General features: G+C 39.1%; 1 protein-coding gene across 20 annotated transcripts in view; it reads right to left on the bottom strand.

Annotated features, from left to right (window-relative positions):
* Window positions 1-20,813, bottom strand: part of MAGI1 (membrane associated guanylate kinase, WW and PDZ domain containing 1) — a 524,636-nt gene that overhangs the window by 252,451 nt on the left and 251,372 nt on the right. For all 20 annotated transcript variants that reach the window (XR_015747473.1, XM_087954578.1, XM_087954577.1 and 17 more), the window contains one exon: window positions 12,295-12,411. Coding sequence is in view for 18 of the 20 variants with exons in the window: in XM_087954578.1 (XP_087810704.1) it covers window positions 12,295-12,411 (117 nt within the window). In the remaining 2 variants the exon portion in view is untranslated. The remainder of the gene's footprint in view (window positions 1-12,294; window positions 12,412-20,813) is intronic.

Genomic DNA, 20,813 nt, shown 5'->3' on the forward strand with positions numbered 1-20,813 from the left:
GGCCAGGAGTTTGACAGCCCTGCCATAGATGATGTCACCTAGGAGTTTCATGTAGAAGGGAAATATTCCCAACTGAGATCATTTTTCCATCCTTTACATTTTAAAAATAGTAATACTCTTCAGTTCAAAAAGGAAAGCCTTAGAATAGCACCTCAAAGACAACAAAGGCTTTGGAATGTATCAGAAGGAATCTGGGATTAAGGATACGTTTCTTGCAATTTTTCTGTGGCTCCTTTGTTTTTGGAGAAATTAATCTTAAATGATGCTGAGCTGTGCATTTGGCATACTGTATAAACATCATAACAACATAGACAGATTTCTACTCATTCAACAGTAGGAATCAACAATTTAATAAAAATCAGGATTTGGCACTAAATGTAACTCTCTAATAAAATAAATAAATAGTATGTGTGTCCAAGTGTACTGTGCAAGACTTAGACTGGAAGCTGATAGTAATCTTTGTTCGAGAAGGGAAAATCTGGTTATCTATATAAATAAGGATCCTCTGGAGCAGTGATAGGATTAAAAAAAAAAACTGGTTCTGTGGGCGTAACTTGGTGGGCATGGCTTGGCTTGGCTTGGTCAGCGTAGCTTGGTGGGCATGGCAGGGGAAAGATACTGTAAAATCTCCATTCCCAACCCACTCCTGGGGGAAGGTTACTGCAAAATCCCACTCCCTCCCCACCCCACTATCCTGCTTTCCAGCTCCGTTCTCCTCTGCAGGGTAACAAAAGAAGACCCAGCCAACCAGCTGGGACTTGGGTTGCAGAGAATAGATGAGGGCAGGGCCAGTCAGAGGTGGTATTCCAAACTACTCAAAATTTCCGCTACCGGTTCTGCAAACTACTCAAAATTTCTGCTACTGGTTCTCCAAACTACTCAAAATTTCCACTACCTGCTTCTCCAGAACTAGTCAGAACCTGCTGAATACCACCTCTGCTTTGGAGATACCCAAGCAAAGCTGAGCAAACTGAAGAAGCTTCCAGCCGTTTAGTTTCAAACTGTGCATTAGGTCGAGATGTATGGTATAAGGTACACTGTTAGAGAGGTAAATACCATACTGATGGAAACAATGCGCCATAGTTATATACAGTTCAGAAGAACATTCATTCCATGCTGGAAATTGTATATGTAATCTCATCTACTGTCATTTAACTGAAAGTTCTTAAACTGAAGCACTTGTGTTTCAATGCTCATGGCACAATGAAAATGTGATGGCTTTCAGGACGAAGCCAACGTCTGCATCAGTACATATTGGAACCAATTCACTTAGCATGTGGGAGCAACAAATGGAGAATCCAACTGTGAAGTCACATTAACTGAAAACTCAGCAAGATGTGAAAATCAAACACAGATGGTTCAACTTCAGATGAAAGGGTCAGTGTTTTGCATTCTCTTTTCACTTTGCAACCTCTCTGATAATATTTAGCAGTTACTTTACTTTTTTGTTCTGACAGGACTAAAATTTAGCACACAGCCACTGGAGAAGTCCCTCAACACATTTCTATTAATATAGAAATTAATTCCATTAATATATTAGACTATGATATGGAAGATACTTCTGGGTGCCTCTAGTGAGTTCAACCTCATTCAACATTAAACTACAGTTTATCGTTCATCCAACATTAAACTTAGCACCACGGAGATAAAACTTGGCTAGTGCATACTTCCTTCCCTTCTGTAATCTCTATGCAGCTGTGAGGAGAACTTTAGAATGTTTCATCTCCAACTAACTGGAGCTAGTCAAGGTAGAATTTGGCTTGTTTTTCTGTTCTGTAGATAAGACTAAAAATAGCCACAGTCCATCCATATGTGAATATAACAGTAATTATTAATTTATTTATTTTTAAAAACCCAAGATCTTCCAATCTCCTGCTCACAGTTGTAGTTTTAAAAAAGGAAGTTTAATCATAGTTTGTTTTAGTATTGTTTGCAAAGTTGTCTAATATCTACTAGATCCGTGATGACGAACCTATGGCATGCATGCCACAGGTGGCATGCAGAGCCATTTGTGTGGGTACACAAGCCCCAGGAAAATTTACCTCACTGTGCATGCGTACGCCTCCCAGCTGATTTTCAGCCTGTTTGAGGCCTTTTTTGGCCTGCCAGAGGCTTGAGGGAAGCCTCTGCAGCCTTTGCAGGCCAAAAAAATAGGCCTGTTTCATCACTTCCTGTATTTCCGGAAATACCAGAAGTGACTAAATGGGCCCATTTTTCGGCCTGCAAAGGCTGCAGAGGCTTCCCTCAAGCCTCTGGCAGGCCAAAAAAAGCCTCAAACGGGCCAAAAATCAGCTGGGAGGCGCAGTGCAGGTAAGGGGACAGCAGGGGGGGGGGAATCGCATGCGCATGCTCAGGGGACATGGGGGAGGGTCCGCGCGCATTGTGTTCTGGGTACTGGCACTCGAGTGCACATGTGCAAGCACACACACAATTTCTGGCACAGGAGCCCAAAAAGGTTAGCCACCACTGTACTAGATCATCTTACCATACCAGTTCTCACTTTCAAGATGCAGTTGCCCTTCAAGGGTCATTGGTTATACATTCTCAGTTAAATAACAATAATGTTCGCCATTTCGCTCTTAAAATCACAAATTAAGCTGCAGTCTCTGACACTAAAATGCCTTTTAAAAGCTGCAAAACTGAGAAGCACCTCCTGTCCACTCCTAAACAATCTGCTTTGGCAACTTGCCAGCAACCTTGATTTCATAGCTCAAAGCTGTAATTCTTCCTGGAAGACAAGCCTTTGATTATTGATACATCTAAAGTACCACTTTTGAAGCAGAGAGGGTCCCCCCCCCTTTTTTTTTTAAACAGAGTAGACACCAAAGATATTTCATCTATGTTATTTCACAGTACAGGCAGTCCTTGACTTATGATTCAGCGTCTATTCAAAATTACAATGGTGCTGAATGAAGAGACCTACGACTTGTGCCTGAGGTTATGGTTATTGTATCACCCCTACAATCAGGGGATTACAATCTGGGAACATGGCAACCTGTTTGCACTTAACAACCAACTGCCAAATGCCCACAAACATGTGATCACCATTTGCTATCTTCCCTGCTGGCTTTCCCAGAAAATCAATGGGGAAGCCAGTGGTAAAGGTTGTAAGCCTCTGCAGCCAGCTGAGAGGGCTTTTTAAAAGGTCCATGCTGAAATCCAAGCAGAATTTTCAGGTCTCTCAAAACACATCCCTCCACTCAGGAGTTCAAAATCTTGCTTGGATTTTAGCAGAAATACTGAAACCAATGAGAATGGAGAGGCAACACAGTAAGGTAAAGGTATTCTGGATCCTTCACCCCACACAAAGTTTCTGAAAGATATAGCAGTAACATGTAATCTGCAGCAATGTGTAAAATATTTAAGAATCTTGATCGCAGGAGCAGCCTGAAATCCGATATGTTTGATTCCACTATGTCACAGGAGCCTAATTCTAAGAACATTTATTTGAAATGTAATCCCACACAGACCAGTGGGACTTTTTAAAAAATATGCTTAGGACTGCAGCCAAAATATCCAACTATGCAAACACAGTTTATCAGCAGGTCCAGTTATGCTGTAGCCCAGAATGGGAGATGTGAATATGAAAATAGATGGAGGTTAAAAAGTGTAGTAATTTTTTTTCAAAGATGGCACAAAGCTAAAAAAAGGGGGGGGGGATATTAAAAAAAATTGAGGATATTAAGACAGAAGTCAACAGTATTTTAGAGTACGCTTGGCATAACGAGGGACTCAGAAGTGCTCTCACAAAATGGCTATCGGAAGTGGGCCTACTTATTCATAAAATGGCTGCAATGATGAGTATGGACATTCAAAAGCCATGCAGCAGACAGGCAACATAGTGTAAGACCTTCATTCCCAATCTTCAATTAACATACCAAGGAAGGTGCCTACCAATCCTTTTATCTTTGTCTTTTTTTTTTTTTTGAAGCAGCAAGCACATTTCCATGTCACATGATAACAGTGATCCAATATCTAAGGGGCTCCCACAAAGAAGAAGGGATCAAACTATTCTCCAAGCACCTGAGGACAAGACAAGAAGCAAGGATTCAAACTAATCAAGGATAAAACCAGCCTAGAAATAAGGAGAAATTTCCTGACAGAACAATTAATCAGTGGAACGCCTTGCCTCCAGAAATAATGGGTGGTTCAACACTGGGGGGTTTTTAAGAAGAGATTGGACAATTATTTGTCCAAAATGATATAGGATCTCCTGCTTGCATCTAGTTGGACTAGAAAACCCCCAAGGTCCCTTCCAATTCTGTTATTTATTACATAGCTCCTCTTTGTCAGTGAGACCAGCTAAACAAACATGGATGGACCCAACTGGGGCTTGTTTAACACAGCAGAAGTTAAGACTAGAAGACTTCTAAGATCCCTTCCAATTCTAATTATTCTGTTATTCTAGGAGCAACATTTGAAGATTGGCTTTTGAACCCATGTGAGATCCAAGGGCATTCTTGTAAATAGAAATGAAACTAGAAGTTGGAGCCTGACTTCACACCATGTCGGCTTCCCATGAATTTATTTATTCTTACAATAAAAATAGAAGGGAAGGCAAAGTGTGTGATGGTGTCACTGGTGGCATCTTCATACCCATTGATGCTCTGATTATCACATTGCTTATTCCTCGGCTATTGGAAGAAAGGCAAAAGGAATGTTAGCAATAGAAACATAATTGACAAATACAGTGGGCTGTTTTCAATTATTAAAGCTTCAGTTCAGAGAAGTCCATTTTCCCAGATGGCTATCCAGTTCTACTGAAAGGAGGATTCATAATAAGCCTTAACTCTTTTAATTTTCTCTTAATGGTGTTGCATCATTAGAGTTTGGTAGAAGGAAGAAAAACTCCCATGGCCTTCTTCCACTTGAACTCATTGTTCCTCTGATTCAAAAAATATTCCAGTGACTGGGCTTTAGACTTTGAATGCCCCAAGAACAATTAAGTACACTAATAAATCTGCTAAAGGCTTCAACTTCTTCCTTGTTGGTTCCTAACTTTCTATCAAATACTTTTTGAAACTATTTAAGCCCCCTAGTGCAGACTCCTTGCCATAAAGAAACAAAACCATTTTCTGAACCTCTTTGCTCTTTAGTCAGGATGGGAGCAAACTGAAGAGTGCTAAGAATTAATAAAGAAACAAGGTCACTAAATCATTAACTCTCTTCCCACAATCTCTATTAAGAAAATTACTGGCAAAAAACCCCATAATAGACGTTGAGCTAAGCAACAGAGGGGATTCGCATTTTCTATTAGTCTTTGGCCAGTTTTAAGCAGAAGCAACTCTACAGTGTTGGCCAAAAAAAAAAAAAAAATGCAGAAGGAAAAAGAGTCCCTTTTCTCTCCAAACCTGGAAAATTAAATTGATTAATCTTCACCTAGTGTGGAAGATACATTGCAGTACAGGTCAGCATAAGAGTCAAGTACACAAAATCCCCTTGCCTTACTTCAAGAAAATATTTCTCAGAGCGAGATACTGTGCTGGATGCATGGTGTAGGAAGACATAATAACCTTCTTACTCCAGCACATCTCATTTTAGGGATACAGTCAGTAGATTCATTGCATCTTCTGCTCAAAACCTTCCCCACAGGAAGACCTCTCCAGAGAAACACAGTGCTCCCTTTCCTACTGCTACCCATCCAGCATCTTCAATTAAATCTTTCCCAACTGGTCCATGATGGCAGCTTTACAATGCCCAAGATGCAGCAGCAGCAGCAGCAGCAGCCATCATCACTTCCCAATTTGTATCCAAAAGCAGTGACCAATGCTGTATCCATGGTTACAGTCTTTTGCAGCAAATGTGACTGCTATATTCTTATTGCATGAGTTTCCACAGATTACAGTATCCCCCGGACATTAAGGGAAAGGGATGCAATCAATAACCAACTTTCCCATTTTTTTTTGGGTGGGGAGACCTATCCCCAATTCTGCATATCAGAAGGCAGAAAATCATTAGTTTGCATGAATTATGCATTGGATAATGAAGCAGACAATGGGGAACAGAAATACGGTGGCAATTTCCTCAACTTTAAAAAAGAAAAATCGAGAAGTTGTTTACACATTCTAGATCAGTGGTTCTCAACCTGTGGCCTGCGGACCCTTGGGGGGCTGTGATGTCATCACAGGAGTTCCGTGAAGGCTTGAAGAATTGTTACGATTTAAATTTTAAGTTAGTTAAGTCTTTGGGGTCCATGGCCACAACAGGTATTTAAAGTATGTCTGGTGAAAATGTTGAGATCACTAGAATATCACACACAGAGAGTCAGGTAACAACTCATAGAAATTAGAGCTCTTTAGAAAGGTCTTCGTACTTTACTTCTTGTTTCTGGTAACTGCTAGTGTTATAAAGTCCTATTTTGAGTGACCCCAGAGAAATCTTTCTGCATCATGGGATAACAGCTATGGAACAGTCTTTGGAAAGGAAGATGTAATGGAATGTAGTCTGACTTCTCAGGAGGAAGAGGGTGCATTCCAGAGGATCAACATACAACTCAGTTCAGATAGTTGTGTGAGAGAAAAAGGATGAAGATAGCTGCTCCCTAATAGCTCCTAGAGTTTATACTTTGTGCGGCAAGATTATGCTTTGTGTGGCAAGACTCTGTCTTTAGTCTAGCAAGATTCTGTCTATAGGTGAGGAACAATAAAGAAATCTCCTTGGAAGAATCACAATGTATCTTTCTTGGGTTTTGGAGCCTGACAGGAGGGGTACCTGAACTATCTCAGTGACTACAAATCTCTGTGTTAGCTCTGATGTTATTGTTAATGTATTCCTTTACCTCTTATTTAGAACACTGCACAACATGTTGCTGATTTATGGGCTACTTTTCTTGAGCATGATTTTTGAGAAATTTTTTTTTAAAAAACCCTTCATATAATTTATATGTGGCACACACTGTAAGGACTTCCTGTGTGCTGGCAAGTTACACAGTCTTCAACATCTTTAGTAACTTCCAGAGAGGGCATAGTGTAATTAAAATTATCTCTGAAAATATTAATGAATGATAAAGATGCCACAAAAAATGTTCCATTCCAATAAGCTGATTAGAAACCTAGGACAAATTGGGTGAAATAATTAACTTACTTGCCTAAGATGCAGAAGAATTGGTAGATAAACCTTTAGTATTTCTCCACAGAATGTGCTTTTTTTTAAGAACTGGAATTGACAGAACAGGAAAGAGCCAAAACCATCATAATAACCCTAGAACACCTGGGAGAGAGAATGCCTTTCTGAAGAAGATTCCGAAGGGAACTCTCTCCAGAAAGAATTTTTAAAAAGCATGAAATGTATGTTTCATTTCCACCTAATCTGTTTTTCATATCGACTCTCAGCCCACCTCGCATCCTTCCTAGTCGTTTTTCTTTTTATTCATACTGTACAGGGCCTCTGTGAAACTCACACAGGAGTGCAATAATGCTTATTTATTTACTGCTAGTTGTAGATTTCTCTGATTCAAGTTCTGGTGCTGCTAAATTTTAGCTTAAGGTTCATGTGCTTTGGGGGGGGGAATTGGGTGAGGCTTCAGATTTTGTAGACCATTTTTAAACACTTCCTCTTTGAATGGTAAAGTGGAGTAGGCTATATAAAGATGGGACTAAAATTAAGATTTTGTATTGCTTTCCTTTTGGTGTTCATTTTTGCTTGATACACCATTTCCGAATTGCCTATATATCCACAAAAGAAGCCACCAGCCAGTGCACGAAAGGAAGCCTAGCCAGTATAAAGAAAAACTTGGCCAGTGGTGTATATGGCCAATACACATTCGTTTGCCTATAATTTTCACTTGATGATCTATGGGATGTTTCCGTGGTCATATCCCCGACATGACTGGGATGAGGAACCCAATGAAAAAGAGATAGGCAAAGACAATGATGAAGGTAAGCTTGGCAGATCATGGTATCCTTTTGAGTCAACTGTAGGAGTTGCAGGTGGACAATTTAGGGTTGTGCTGGTTCTTCTTCTTCCTCTGTAGCTGGTTCCGGTCAGTGATGAGGGTGTGTGTGGAGAGGTCAAGCCAGAACCCTCCTTTTCAGGTGTTGTAGGGGACTTTCTCCCCATCTATTTAACATCTACATGAAGATGCTGTATGAGTTCATCTGATGGCTTGGAGTGAGATATGATCAGCATGCAGATAATATTCAACTTTATATCTACAAAGGAGAATATCTGTAGCTCAGGGTTGATGTTGACTAGCATTGATGATGTTACCCAGTTTGGGTAATGAAACATCTGCAAGAAAACAACCAAGCTCAGAGAGCACCAAGGACCCCATCAACTTTCTATCTCCATCCTAGGCTACCAGAGTGATGCTGGGGAGGTTCTATCTCAGTGCATGGAGTATATGGGTGTCTGAATGGGGCACAATAGCTTTTGATTCAACTCAAGCAAAACCAAATGGTTCTGGAGATCTTCCACCTTCTGAATGGGATACTTCTACTTCAAATAGATCAGGTACACAATCGTGAATTCTCTTGGATTCATAGCTCCTGTTCTAGAAATTTGCACAGTGTCATGTATAGTTGCACCTGTTCCTGTACAAGGGTTCCTGCTCATGGTCTTTCATGCCCTTATTGGAAGCTTCAACTGGTACAAAATGTGGTGGGGCAGGCAGTTAATGGCACCGGTATTTGAAAATCTGACACTTATAATGGTTTCTGAGAATGAGCTTGGGACATGGACCAAAGAGATGCAGCCTAGGGAATGATCATATAATAGATAGTGTAGCCTGCAGCTGCATAGTGGAGCTCAGAAGGGATCCTGCTTAGATTCTCGGGCTGTCAAAGGTGACGGTGGGATAACTGTACTACCAAATATGCAGGGAAATCTCAGACTTGGGTGTGTGACAGAACCAGTCTCCTAGCTATGTTGATAGCTGTTTGATAGCGCTTGGTTGCTATCAAACAGCTATTTTATTTATTTTTGTTTTATTTTTTATACTATGTATTTTATCTGTTTTATAGTACACTACCTAGAGCCCCTATATGAGATGGGTGGCTATATAAATCAATTTAGTAATTTAAATAAGTAAACCAGTATTATGAAAACCCACTGAGACCTAAAAGACTTAAGATGAACACCCTTTCACCATCCATGACCCAACGAAGGTCTCCCACTAGTGTAACTAATGCCGCCTCCTTTTCATGTCTAGCCTTGAACCCTGACAGTGGAAGGCAACATAATCTATTTTCTTTAGGTGCTGGGTAGTTGATTCCACATTGCTTCAATAAACCTTCCTGAAAAGGTTGGAGACTGGGCAATAGTTGTCTAGTATTCCCAATTGAGAAAGAGCCTATTAAGTTGTAACCACACCAGATCAGTGCTTACATCTTTTCAAGATCAGTAGTTACATCTCTTCCCACAATGAGGTATTAACTATCTCCCAAGGAATTCCCTTCCCATCTCATCATCAGCAAGCCAACTGCTTATATAATACAGAATATCTGTGACTGTCCAACTCTGACATTAGCTCTTTCTTCCAAGCAAGTTCTCCCTATTTCAGAAAACAAGAGTAATGCCTAATTCCAGGTCTTCTAGATAAATTACCATGGTACCAGTGGTGCCTGCACCCAGCAAGATTTCTCTGGTAGAATCCTTTTATTAACCTGATATGTTTTTTAATGTGGCTGCACAACATGCAATTGCATTATTAGATTCAAATGCACAGATTTCTAACAAACTCACCCAGGATGCTGAGGCAAGAAGCTGATCTACATATTCTAGGGCCATTAATCATCAATTCCATAAGTCCTCTGGTTGCAGCAATAAACAATCAGCAGGCAGCCAAGGTCTGCTCTGTGCAAGCGACCTTGTGGGCCTTTAACATGTTTACTTCATAGTCAGCAGGGAATTCCATTTTAAAAATGTTCGACCTCATAATCCACTACCAATAGAGACTGGCCCAGAGCACTGGATTTTCTGGTCACATGTATCAAAGGATTAAAACAAAAATAGTATGCAACCTCTAAGAAAAACCCCTCTCTTCCTTCTCTTGTCCCATCTACCACCAACTCCCAGCTGCAGACAATCATATGTATAGTAGCTTAATACAAGCCTGAGCATGTTTATCATGGCTGAACCTTGTAAAGAAAAGAAAGACAGGAAAGGCAGCATAATATTTGACAAGTAGCTCAGTCAAGGTAGCATTAAATGACTATTACTTCTCCTCCCTAGAAGTGAGCTACAAATACATGCATTCATATTCATGGGGAAAACTGAACTGTTTCTTGTTCAGCATCATTAACTCCTTTTCCTGTTTTGGGGAGGGGTGGGAATAAAATAGCACGGGGCCCTTTTCCATCTCCATCCAACATGCAACACAAATCTATTTCTATAATCGTGGCCCTGGGTGAGATTTAAAAGCAACCAAAGGAGTTTAGCTCCTAACCATGCCCAATAAATCACAGAAAAGAATCAGATCAGAAGCGTTTCAAGATGTAACCTTGGCAACGCAGGAAGAATGGAACCAACAGAAAACTTAGCTTCTTTGGCTTTATTTGTCGTTTCTGCAAATTGGAAAGGAAAATAAATGTTCTCAAGGAAGTCAGCAAGAGATATACATATACAAAAGATTTAAAACAGCGGACATTTCCTTGCATACGCATTTTCATGTAGCCCTTCCCAACCTACTGCCTTCCAGATGCATTAGAACTGAAGTTCCGTGTGTGTGTGTGTGTGTGTGTCCGTACACACACACACACATCATGCTATTCCCTCTCAGGATAAGCAATGTTATGCAGAGGATAAAATTGGAATTAGAAATTGTAAATTAGGGCATGAGGGAAGAAAATTAAAGGGGAATATAGGTAGTCCTCAATGAGAAAATTAAAGGGAAATGTAAGTAGTGCTCAACTTATAACTGAAATTAAGCCCCACAAATATAATCGTAAATCCTGATGGTCTTAAAGCAGGTTATCACATGATCGGATCTGATTTTATTATCTTTTCTGCAGTGGTTGTTAAGCAATCCCATTGTTTGCTGTGGGCTTTTTTTCCTGCCTGGAAATCGAAGTAAATGCAGGTTTCTCAAAAAAAATAATGGTATAAATCCCAGTCAAAAATGACCCAGTTGCCAAGTGCCAAAAATATAGTCCCCTTGGATAATTGTAATCATTTAGAGCAGCGGGTGCCAACCGTTGGGCTGCGGCCCACTGGTGGCCTGTGAGAAAATTTTGGTGGGCCGCAGAGAAATCTCACCCCCAGAGCACCCCCCCAAAGCAATTAATCCAGGCTGCGCAGAAACACAAGGCTGCTCAGCCCACATGGCCTGCGGGAACCCTCCCCGCCCACTCACTCCTTACCTGGCAAACTTGTCTGCTAAGTTGCTATTTTTCCTTTTTCCGACCATCATCTGTTCTGCTGTGCCAGGAGATTTAGATTAGCTAGGAAGCAGGAAATGGTTGGATTTCTTGCTTTCTAGCTAAGCACAGCTGAACCTCCCTTAGGACTGAAGGTTTGCTTGCAAGCAAATTCAGTGCAGACTCACGGCAAGCAAATTTGAGAGACTGAGCTAGCCGATGGCAGATAGATAGATCACTCAATGATTCTGTGAGCAACTCAATCTGCCTGCCTGCTTTGCCTGATTGCCTGATTTTGGGTAAAAGTTGCTCTTTTTTAAATAAAAAAATTCAATATTTACATGCATGGTATGTTGTGAATTAATTTTGTGAGTTTGCTTAAGCAAATTTTATGAGTTTGCTTGCAAGCAAATTTTGACAGACTGAGCTAGCCAATGGCAGATAGATTTCTGAATGAATCTGTGATTCTGTGAGCAACTCAATCTGCCTGCCTGCTTTGCCTGATTTGGGGTAAAAGTTGCTCTTTTTTATAAAAAAAATCAATATTTATATAAATATTTATAATATTTATATATTTATATACAAGCCATACCCATCCAGTCACATGACCACCAAGCCACACCCACAAATTAGGCCATGCCCACAGAACCAGTTAGTGGTCCCTGGGATCTAAAAGTATGAGTTTGGTGGTCCCTGAGGTCCAAAAGGTTGGCGACCTCTGATTTAGAGTCTAAGTCACCATGAGATCAGTGATTACATCTGGAATATTCTGTATACCATCCATACTTTCTTGCTTCTCGGTGTAACAAATCTACTGGAAAAGCAATCTCAATGTTTTTTTCACCAATGTGAGAATAATAATAGTAATAGTAATAATAATAGTATAGTAATAGTAATAATAATTTCCAACAGCAGTGCCATTATCTGAGGTTAAAACGATATCCCTAAACAGAACTTACATTTTGTTATGCCAAATATAATAGAGATGTTAATTACTTACAAGGCACAGCATGGCGATAAAGGTTATCTCTAATAGTTTGCTGAAGCTCATGATCTGGAGATCCTTTCTGAAATCTCTGGTTGAGAAAATGTCTCAGGTCTTTGTTCAGACGACTTCCTGAAAAGAATGAAAGAATGAATGAATGGATGGATGGATGGATGGATGAAAGGAAGGAAGGAAAAGAAAGAAGGAAGGAAAGAAGGAAGAAAGGAGAGAGAGAGAGAGAAAGAGAAAGAGAGAGAGAGAGAGAGAGAGAGAGAGAGAGAGAGAGAGAAGAAAGAAAGAAAGAAAGAAAGAAAGAAAGAAAGAAAGAAAGAAAGAAAGAAAGAAAGAAAGAAAGAAAGAAAGAAAGAAAGAAAGAAAGAAAGATTAATGTCTTCTTGTCTGGTGAGTATTAGATTTGTAACTTCAATTATTATATGTCCCTTTCTTCTATAGATGGTTGATTATCAGAAATGAATTTGTCGCAGAGATATGATGCCAGTGGCTTTGTAACCCATCTTTCTTTTTTTCTTATCATCCCCTTCACATCACAGTTCTTTTTGGTTAACACAAAAATGACATGGTAATCCTTTCATTTGGAGTAAAATCTGAATGGAGCTGAACTTTTACTGCCTGGATGCCCTTCCTGATGCCTAAGTGGAGTTTACAGCAGATATTTTCTCTTTGCACCTTGAGAGAGAAACATCTGTCACTGACTAGAATTGAACTCTCAACCTTTGGAATGAGCAGCGAGCGTCTTCACCACTAGGCAACCACAACCACTCTAGATAAAATGAAAATGTTGAAAATGGCTTTTTCCCCCTTCATGTCTCTACTCACCAAGCTAAACAAAAAAAAAATGTGATAATTTTTAGATCATAAGGATATAGAAACGAGAAGTTGCTTATTAACAAGATCTTCACCACAACAGGCTCTAGCTACAATGCAAACATTAAGTGCTACCTCTATTTACATATATTAGAGAATAATCTACTATTCCTACATTACACCCATTAATCCATGCAGATTTCAACCCAAATGATGGATTTCTTACATGTAAATATAACTCAATATCAGTGGGAAGAACTGTGAATCTAGGGTTTAAAATGTTAGTTTATAAATCAACATTAAGCCTATGTGGCATAATAAAGCGTCTGGTTTAAATGAACCAGTTAAAGCCAAATGTATAAACTGAAGTAAAAAAATATAATCATTCAGGGACAAGGTGAGACACATAGATTCCTATTCATTCTTGGCTTATATCCAAGCTGGAATAAGTAAACTGGAATACCAGCATTTATTGTCAGGTCTTTCTGGCTTCCCCAGTCTAATAAAAACACGTATGAATGTATAGTAGCTAAAAAGAATGCATTCTCCACTTTAAATCGTCAGGTTTCTATATTAGAATGAATCTTACGTCTAGTCACCAAGAAAGATACAAGGAATTAGGTCAAATTTATTATAGGGTAATGAAATGTTTATTCGGGTAAATAAAATATTATGGTAGAATATTCTGCAGCATCAGCACATAAGATCGATGTAGAATATAAATCATATATCTTCTTCTGTGTTCATAATCATATACGTCAATAAATGAAGTCATTAGTCATCTGGTCACAGGCCAGTAGGGATTTAACATCCAGTAGTTAAAAATGAATTTGAAACACTTAATTAAAAATAATAAGTGAGAAACCTCTAAGTCTTTTTATAGAAGCAGTTCTCCATTTAAGACCGATCACTGCTCTAAGATAGATAAACAGGCAGAGATGGGCAGAGGGAGAGAAGGAGGGAGGGAGGGAGGGGGAGAGAGAGAAAGAGAAGTCGTCTATTTCTCATAATCCCTGAAGGCCAAGGAAATTTATTCTCCAGATATGTAAAATGATTATAAACAGGAACAAAACTGTTCCAGTAGGGCAAACTCCCACAGGCCTGAATACACCCTTTCAAATTCCATCATCATCATCATCATCATCATCGTGTTTCAATTTGACTGTATATCATTCAAACCTTTTCATGAAACAAAAAATTCTACTGGTTTTGCATTACATGAAAGAACTATATCCTTTACAAATAGCTACAGTTGCCTGGAAACAGCTTATATATTTTTGATTTTCTCTTTCCCCCTTTTTGGTTTTATAAAACCAAAAAGGGGGGAAGAGAATTTTATTTTATTTTTTAAAAAAGGAGGGGGAAGTCCTTATTTTACCGTCCTTGGAAGAATGAGTTAACCTTGAGCCAGTAAGAATCAAACTGCTGGCTGTCAGCAGAATTAGCCTGCAATACTGCATTCTAACCACTGCACCACCATGGCTGTTCACAAGAAGGGTACAAACACATTTATTTTTAAATTTATTATTAAATTGATGTGCCACCCCATCTCATCATCCAAAAAATAAAATATTATTTTTAAACCAATTGTCATTATTTTATTCCCATGCCTTATTTTAATGTTTTAAATTTTTAGATACCACTATGATGGAATTTTTGAAAGCAAACCCAAATATAATACAGTAGATATTTTGTTTGGCAGCAACAATACAATTATAAAACTCCTGTTTCTGAAGACAGGGGGGTTTGTTCTGACTCAAACCCTTTTCCAATAAAACAAATAATAACCAAAGGAAACAGAAACCTTTTAATGAGTCTTACAAATCCCCAGTTAAAAGGCTGCTGCAAACTAATTAATTTTGATAAGCACAAACCTCGCCAAAACTGTGTGAGACTGCCAAGAATAACAGATAAGAAATATTTCACAACACAAGAGTCTTCAAATACCAGCTTAAAATACTGTAATGTCCACGAGGCTGAGTTTCAAAACATCTTTGCTTCCTGCAAAGAATGTTCGCTCCACAGCTGCCTTTTATCTTCTTGAAGGAGGGACCATTACCTTGCAGCCTTACTCCCGAGTTGCCCGTGCTGTTGCAGCTGCTCTTTCCTGCAAGCAATCCTGCATGCACGTGCACTTGGCATAGGCTCCTCAGGAACTTCCTCATTGCTGCTGCCAGCCCACACAATCTCTGAAGGCAGCAATCCACTCCCTAATGGTCCTGGCCCCTCATCTGAGTCCTCGCTCTCTTCAGCCATCCGCACCTGCTGCTGGCTAACTACAACAGGGTGAGAATGTAGAACTCAATATTGTTTTGGTCTTCTAAAATAAAAAATAGGCAGTGGTTATTATATAGGCTTGAATATTGGTAGTAATCACTGCAACTGTTATGAAATAGCAGAATAACAGAGTTGGAAGGGATCGTGGAGGTCTTCTAGTTCAACCTCCTCCTCAAGCAGGAAACTCTATTCCATTTCAGAAAAATGGTTGCCCAACCTCTTCTCAAAAATCTCTAGTGTTGAAGCATCTACCATTTCTGGAGGCAAACAATTCAACTGATTAATTGTTCTAACCGTCAGTAAATTTCTTCTTAATTCTAGGTTGCTTCTCTCCTTGATTAGTTTCCACCCATTGCTTCTTGTCCTGCCTACAGGTGCTTTGGAGAATAGTTTGACTCCCTCTTCTTTGTGACATCCCCTGAGATAATGGAACACTGCTATCATGTCACCCCTAGTCCTTCTTTTCATTACACCAGACATACCCAATTGCTGCAATTGTTCCTCATGTTTTAGCTTCCAGTCTGCTTAATGATCTTCGTTGCTCTTCTCTGCACTCTTTCAAGAGTCTTAACATCTTTTTTTATACTGTGATGACCAAAACGGGATGCAATATTCCAAATGTGGCCTTACTAAGGAATTATAAAGTGGTACCAACACTTCACATGATCTTGATTCTACCCCTCTGTTAATGCAGCCTAGAACTGTGTGGTTGTTGTTTTGGCAGCTGTGGTACACTGCTAGCTCATATTTAAGTGATTGTCCACTCGGACTCCAAGATCCCTGTCGCAGTTACTGCTTTTGAGCCAGGTACCACCTATTCTGTATCTGTGGATTTGGTTTTTCTTAACTAAATGTACAACCTTACTTTTCTGACAATTGAATTTCATTTTGTTAGATAGGGCCCAGTGTTCCAGTCTGTCAAAATACTTCTGTATCTTGAGCCTATATTTTGGTGTGCTGGCTATTCCTGCCAGTTTGGTTCATCTGAAAATTTGATAAGTTCTGATAAGTTTGATAAGATCTTCTTTCCTCTTGTCTAAATCATAGCTGACATTTTTGAAGAGTACTGGGCCTAAAATAAAGCCTTGGGCTACCCCACTGCATACTTCCCTCCATGTAGATGCAGTTCCATTAAGGTCTACATGTTGTGTATAATTGGTCAGCCAGTTATAAATCCATCTCGTGGCAATGCTGTCTAGCCCACATTTTTCTATCTTATCAATAGATTGTGGTCTACTTTAAAGTATTTGTAATATCTTACTGAAATCCAAGTAAATTATATCCACAGCATTTCTCTGGTCCACTAATGTTGTTACATTGTCAAAGAATACAATAAAATTTGTCTGGCATGATCTGTTTTTGACAAACCCATGTTGGCTTCTGGTTATGACTTTGTTTGCCTGTAAGTATTCACATATTCGATGCTTGATGATCTTTTCCAGAATCTTTCCTGGTATTGATGTTAGGCTGATAGTTCTGTAGTTTCCTGGATCCATTTCCACCCCCTTTTTTTAAAGGTGGAAACTACATTAGCTCTTTTCCAGTCATCCCAGTGCTCCAGGACTGGGAACTGTCAGAAAAGGGCTGATGTAGATACCATCTATATCATGGGAAATTTCTGAAAAAGATAATCATGCAAAAAAAACTGTGAACCCCTAGAGGCAAAGTCATAATATTCCCTTTTCTTCCTATATTTAAATAATCAAGATCATTAACTATAAAGTAAGATAGAAAACTATGATCTGAGCAAGCCAAGATCAGCATACAACGATCTATGACTTACATCAGAACTCTTACAATGGGTATGCTTGCTACATGATTAAGTTTCCTGGATAAAGTAACAATTCTCAAAACTTTGTGGAAAAGTGAATTACATGGCTTCCAAGAGCTGGCACTGAAAAGTAAAAACTGTATTTTACCAATGTTTTTTTAATGAAAAACAGCAGATGCCTTTTGAGTTTCTTACAGTATTTCTCAAACTAATAATCAATAGTCCTATTAACACTGGTATCAGAAATACATATCAACTTCCAGTGCGTCTTTACCAGAAAATCCCAGAATGGAATCTCTGAAACATTGACATTATTTTGTAACTGGCATAGAAGACAATGTTTAGAGAGCAGGCAGATCAAATACTTCTGGAAATGATAATTCCTCCTATTAAAGAAAATCTGCAGAGCTGAAAGCTCTAAACACCTATTTTATTGAATTCACTTAAAAAAAGCTATTTTTATAACTGCTGACACTACATATTTAAAGTGTTGCTTAGTGCTTAGCAGAATATTTACATTCAGTGCACATGGGAAATCCAAGTTCAAATGTCTCCTCAACAATTATTCTGTTTTAATTAACACGGAAAGCCATTCTCCCTCAGTGAAGGATCCCTTTAAGAGGATTTTTTTTGGGGTTGGGGGGATCTTCATAAATGCAGGAACAGAAAAAGTCTTCCAGGGCACAGGTCATTCAGTTTTTTTTTAATTCAACAAGCATCATCACGTGAAAACAGTGACGGGTAGAACGCAAGATTAACTGCATCTAGAATGCATTATAAAATGAACAAATGTGTTTCTTAGACCTTTTTTTACCTTCCTTTCTTTCTTTTAAGTACCTTTTATTAAACATTTTCCAACAATTTATAACATATCAACATTTTCAACAATGTTACAGCATCGTCAACATTCATATTCATACATTAGTTACCGTGTTACTTTTGTATCTATTGTCTAACCAGGTATACCAGGCGTCCCACCTTTGGGACATCTTTTCCATTTCACCTCTATCTTTTAACTCTAAGGTCAGCCTGTCCATCTCCGTGCAGTCCAAGATTTTTCCTATCACTCTCCCCTCAGATGGTATATTATCCTGTTTCCAGTTCTGTACGTACACAATTCTGGCCACAATTGTTATATGTAAAATAATATACCCTGTTTCTCCAACAATACGGCCTCCCCCAATAGGAAGTCCCAGCATGTTTTATAGGCATGAAATGAAATTAAGCCCCTCCCCAAATTAAGGCCTATATTAAAACATGTGAAATGGGGGAATGGTGGGGGGCTTGCCGTTAGGAAGTACTTTTGTTGCACACCCGGATATGGTGCTGCCTGCGTTGACTCCGATCTGAAGTGCCCCACCAACGCCGAGGTCAACATCCAAGCCGTCGCCACCCGCCCGAAGATGCAAGGGGCGGGAAATTAAGTCATCCCCGAAAAGACGGCCTAGCCATTTTTTCGGGGCTCAAAAAAAAATAAGACCCGGCCTTATTATATGAGAAACACGGTATTTGTCTGTCTTAGTATAATCTCCCCTTATTATTCCCCTTATTATAGAAACAGTATAATCTCCCCTTATTATAGAAACAGTTTCAGTCTGAATTCAATTTTTTGTTTCATTATTTCCTCTACCCACTTTTTAATTCTTCTCCATTAACTCTTGGCTTCTCAACATGTCCACCACATATGGAAAAAGGTGCCCTGTTTACTTTTACATTTCCAGGCTTCTGGGCTTCTGGTTGGGAACATCTTTGCCAGTCTTGCAGGAGTACCTACCCTTCTTTCAATCTGCTGGCAGTGAAAAGAAAGCAGTGACTTCCTACAGATACAATGAATCATTGACTGATTGATTGATTATATATAGTGACAACTCAGTAAGTACACAAATCAGGGTTGCCCAAAATGATCACTATCAATCCCCAAGAGTTCATGGGACTATTCATTGTTGTTGTTTATAATATTATTATTATGGAAGACAAAACCTCTGGTTCTGGTAACCAACCAGATTGGTTCCTGCATAATACTATTAGTTATTAAATTATTTTCATATAATAAATGTCTTGGGGTTCATGAACAATGTGAAATTGACCACATAGTTTTTCTCAATTATGATCTGTCTCCAAACTGGTCCTTCAGATCTTCCAATGGTGCATCAATTGCCATTGTAACTGAGTCCATCTACCACGCTAGGGGTCATCCACTTCTCTTTTTCTTCTGCCTTTCCCAGATTAGAGCCTTCTCAAAAGACCTAGGTCTTTGCATAATGTGAATGGAAGAGGATAATTTGAGCCTGGTCATTTCTGCCTGAAATGAGAACTCTGGGTTGATTTCTTTAACGATCCATCAGTTTGTTTCTTGGCCAACTGTGGTATTCTCAGGAGCCTTCACCAAAAGCAAAGTTTGAAAGTGTTAATAGTCTATCTTGCTTTTCCAAGGTCCAACTTTCAGTTCCATAGAGTGTCACAGGGAATCCCATGGTTTGTACTATTCTGATCTTTGTAAGTCCAGATATAGTAGCATGTGAATATCTTCTCCGAAACCTGTGGAGATTTTCAGTCATCCAGGTCATGGTTGTCCCAAAGGTGCCTTTTCAACGGCAACTGGATTTTCTTTGTTTTTCCTTGGAAGGAAAAACAAAGAAAGTCCAGTTGCCTTTGAAAAAAACACCTTTGGGACATCTTTTCCAAGGCCTTCATGGCTGCTCTGCCAAGGATTTCTTGACTGCTTGTTCCTTTACTGTTGATGGTTGAATCTAAATGGCAGAAGTTATCCACCACTTTGATACCTTCATTGCCAAGGGTAGTTGTCCTACCTATTGGCCTTAGTTTGCTCTTTTTTACATTTAACTTTAGTCCTTTTTTTACTCCTTGATATACTAGTAGAGCTTGCAGACATTTTGCATTTTCAGCTATCGGGATAGCATCATAAATACAGCACAGGCTATTGATGTTTCTTCCACTAATTTTAAAACCATGCTAATCTTTTTCCAATCTGGTTTCACTCAATACAAAACAAGGATACTGCTGCTTAAACGTTTCTAATGACTTCTGATACTTTTCCAAATATTATTTCAGACCGCTGAGGGGATAGAGTAATAATATCCCATGAACCCCTGGGAACCAACCATCCAGGTTGTAGTAAAGTTCTTTCTTCAAGTTGTAATATATAACATCCACACCATTATAGTGTTCTAATCCAAGACATATATACAACACATATGCCTTTATGTATATTTCAGTTTCAGGTAGAGCAAATTATTTTCTCTAGAAAAGTTGGTTAAACATAAATCTGATGTACATTTCTAGCAAAGTGAATAGCTTCAGGTTAGCACATAAAAATATGAGGGATCCTTGGTGCTCTCTGAGCTTAGTTATTTTCTTGCAAATATTTCATTACCCAAAGTAGGTAATATCACCAATGCGAGTTTGGGTAATGCAGTATCTGCAAGAAAACAACCAAGTTCAGACAGCATCCTTCATTTCAACCCTGAGCTACAAATATTCTCCTCTATTGGTAGATAAAAATAGTATAGTATGTGCAGTACAGCACATACCATCAAAGTATCTAAACTGTTGGGTCCAAATACAATCTATAGTTATTTCGCTATTGATTAATACACCAGAGCTGTCTAAACTATTGTTTCTGGCATATATCTAATCCCAG

The sequence above is a fragment of the Notechis scutatus genome, chromosome 2 (assembly GCF_049901735.1).
Source record: "Notechis scutatus isolate UNSWTSFEM ecotype Mainland chromosome 2, rNotScu1.2, whole genome shotgun sequence".
Lineage (NCBI taxonomy): Eukaryota > Metazoa > Chordata > Lepidosauria > Squamata > Elapidae > Notechis > Notechis scutatus.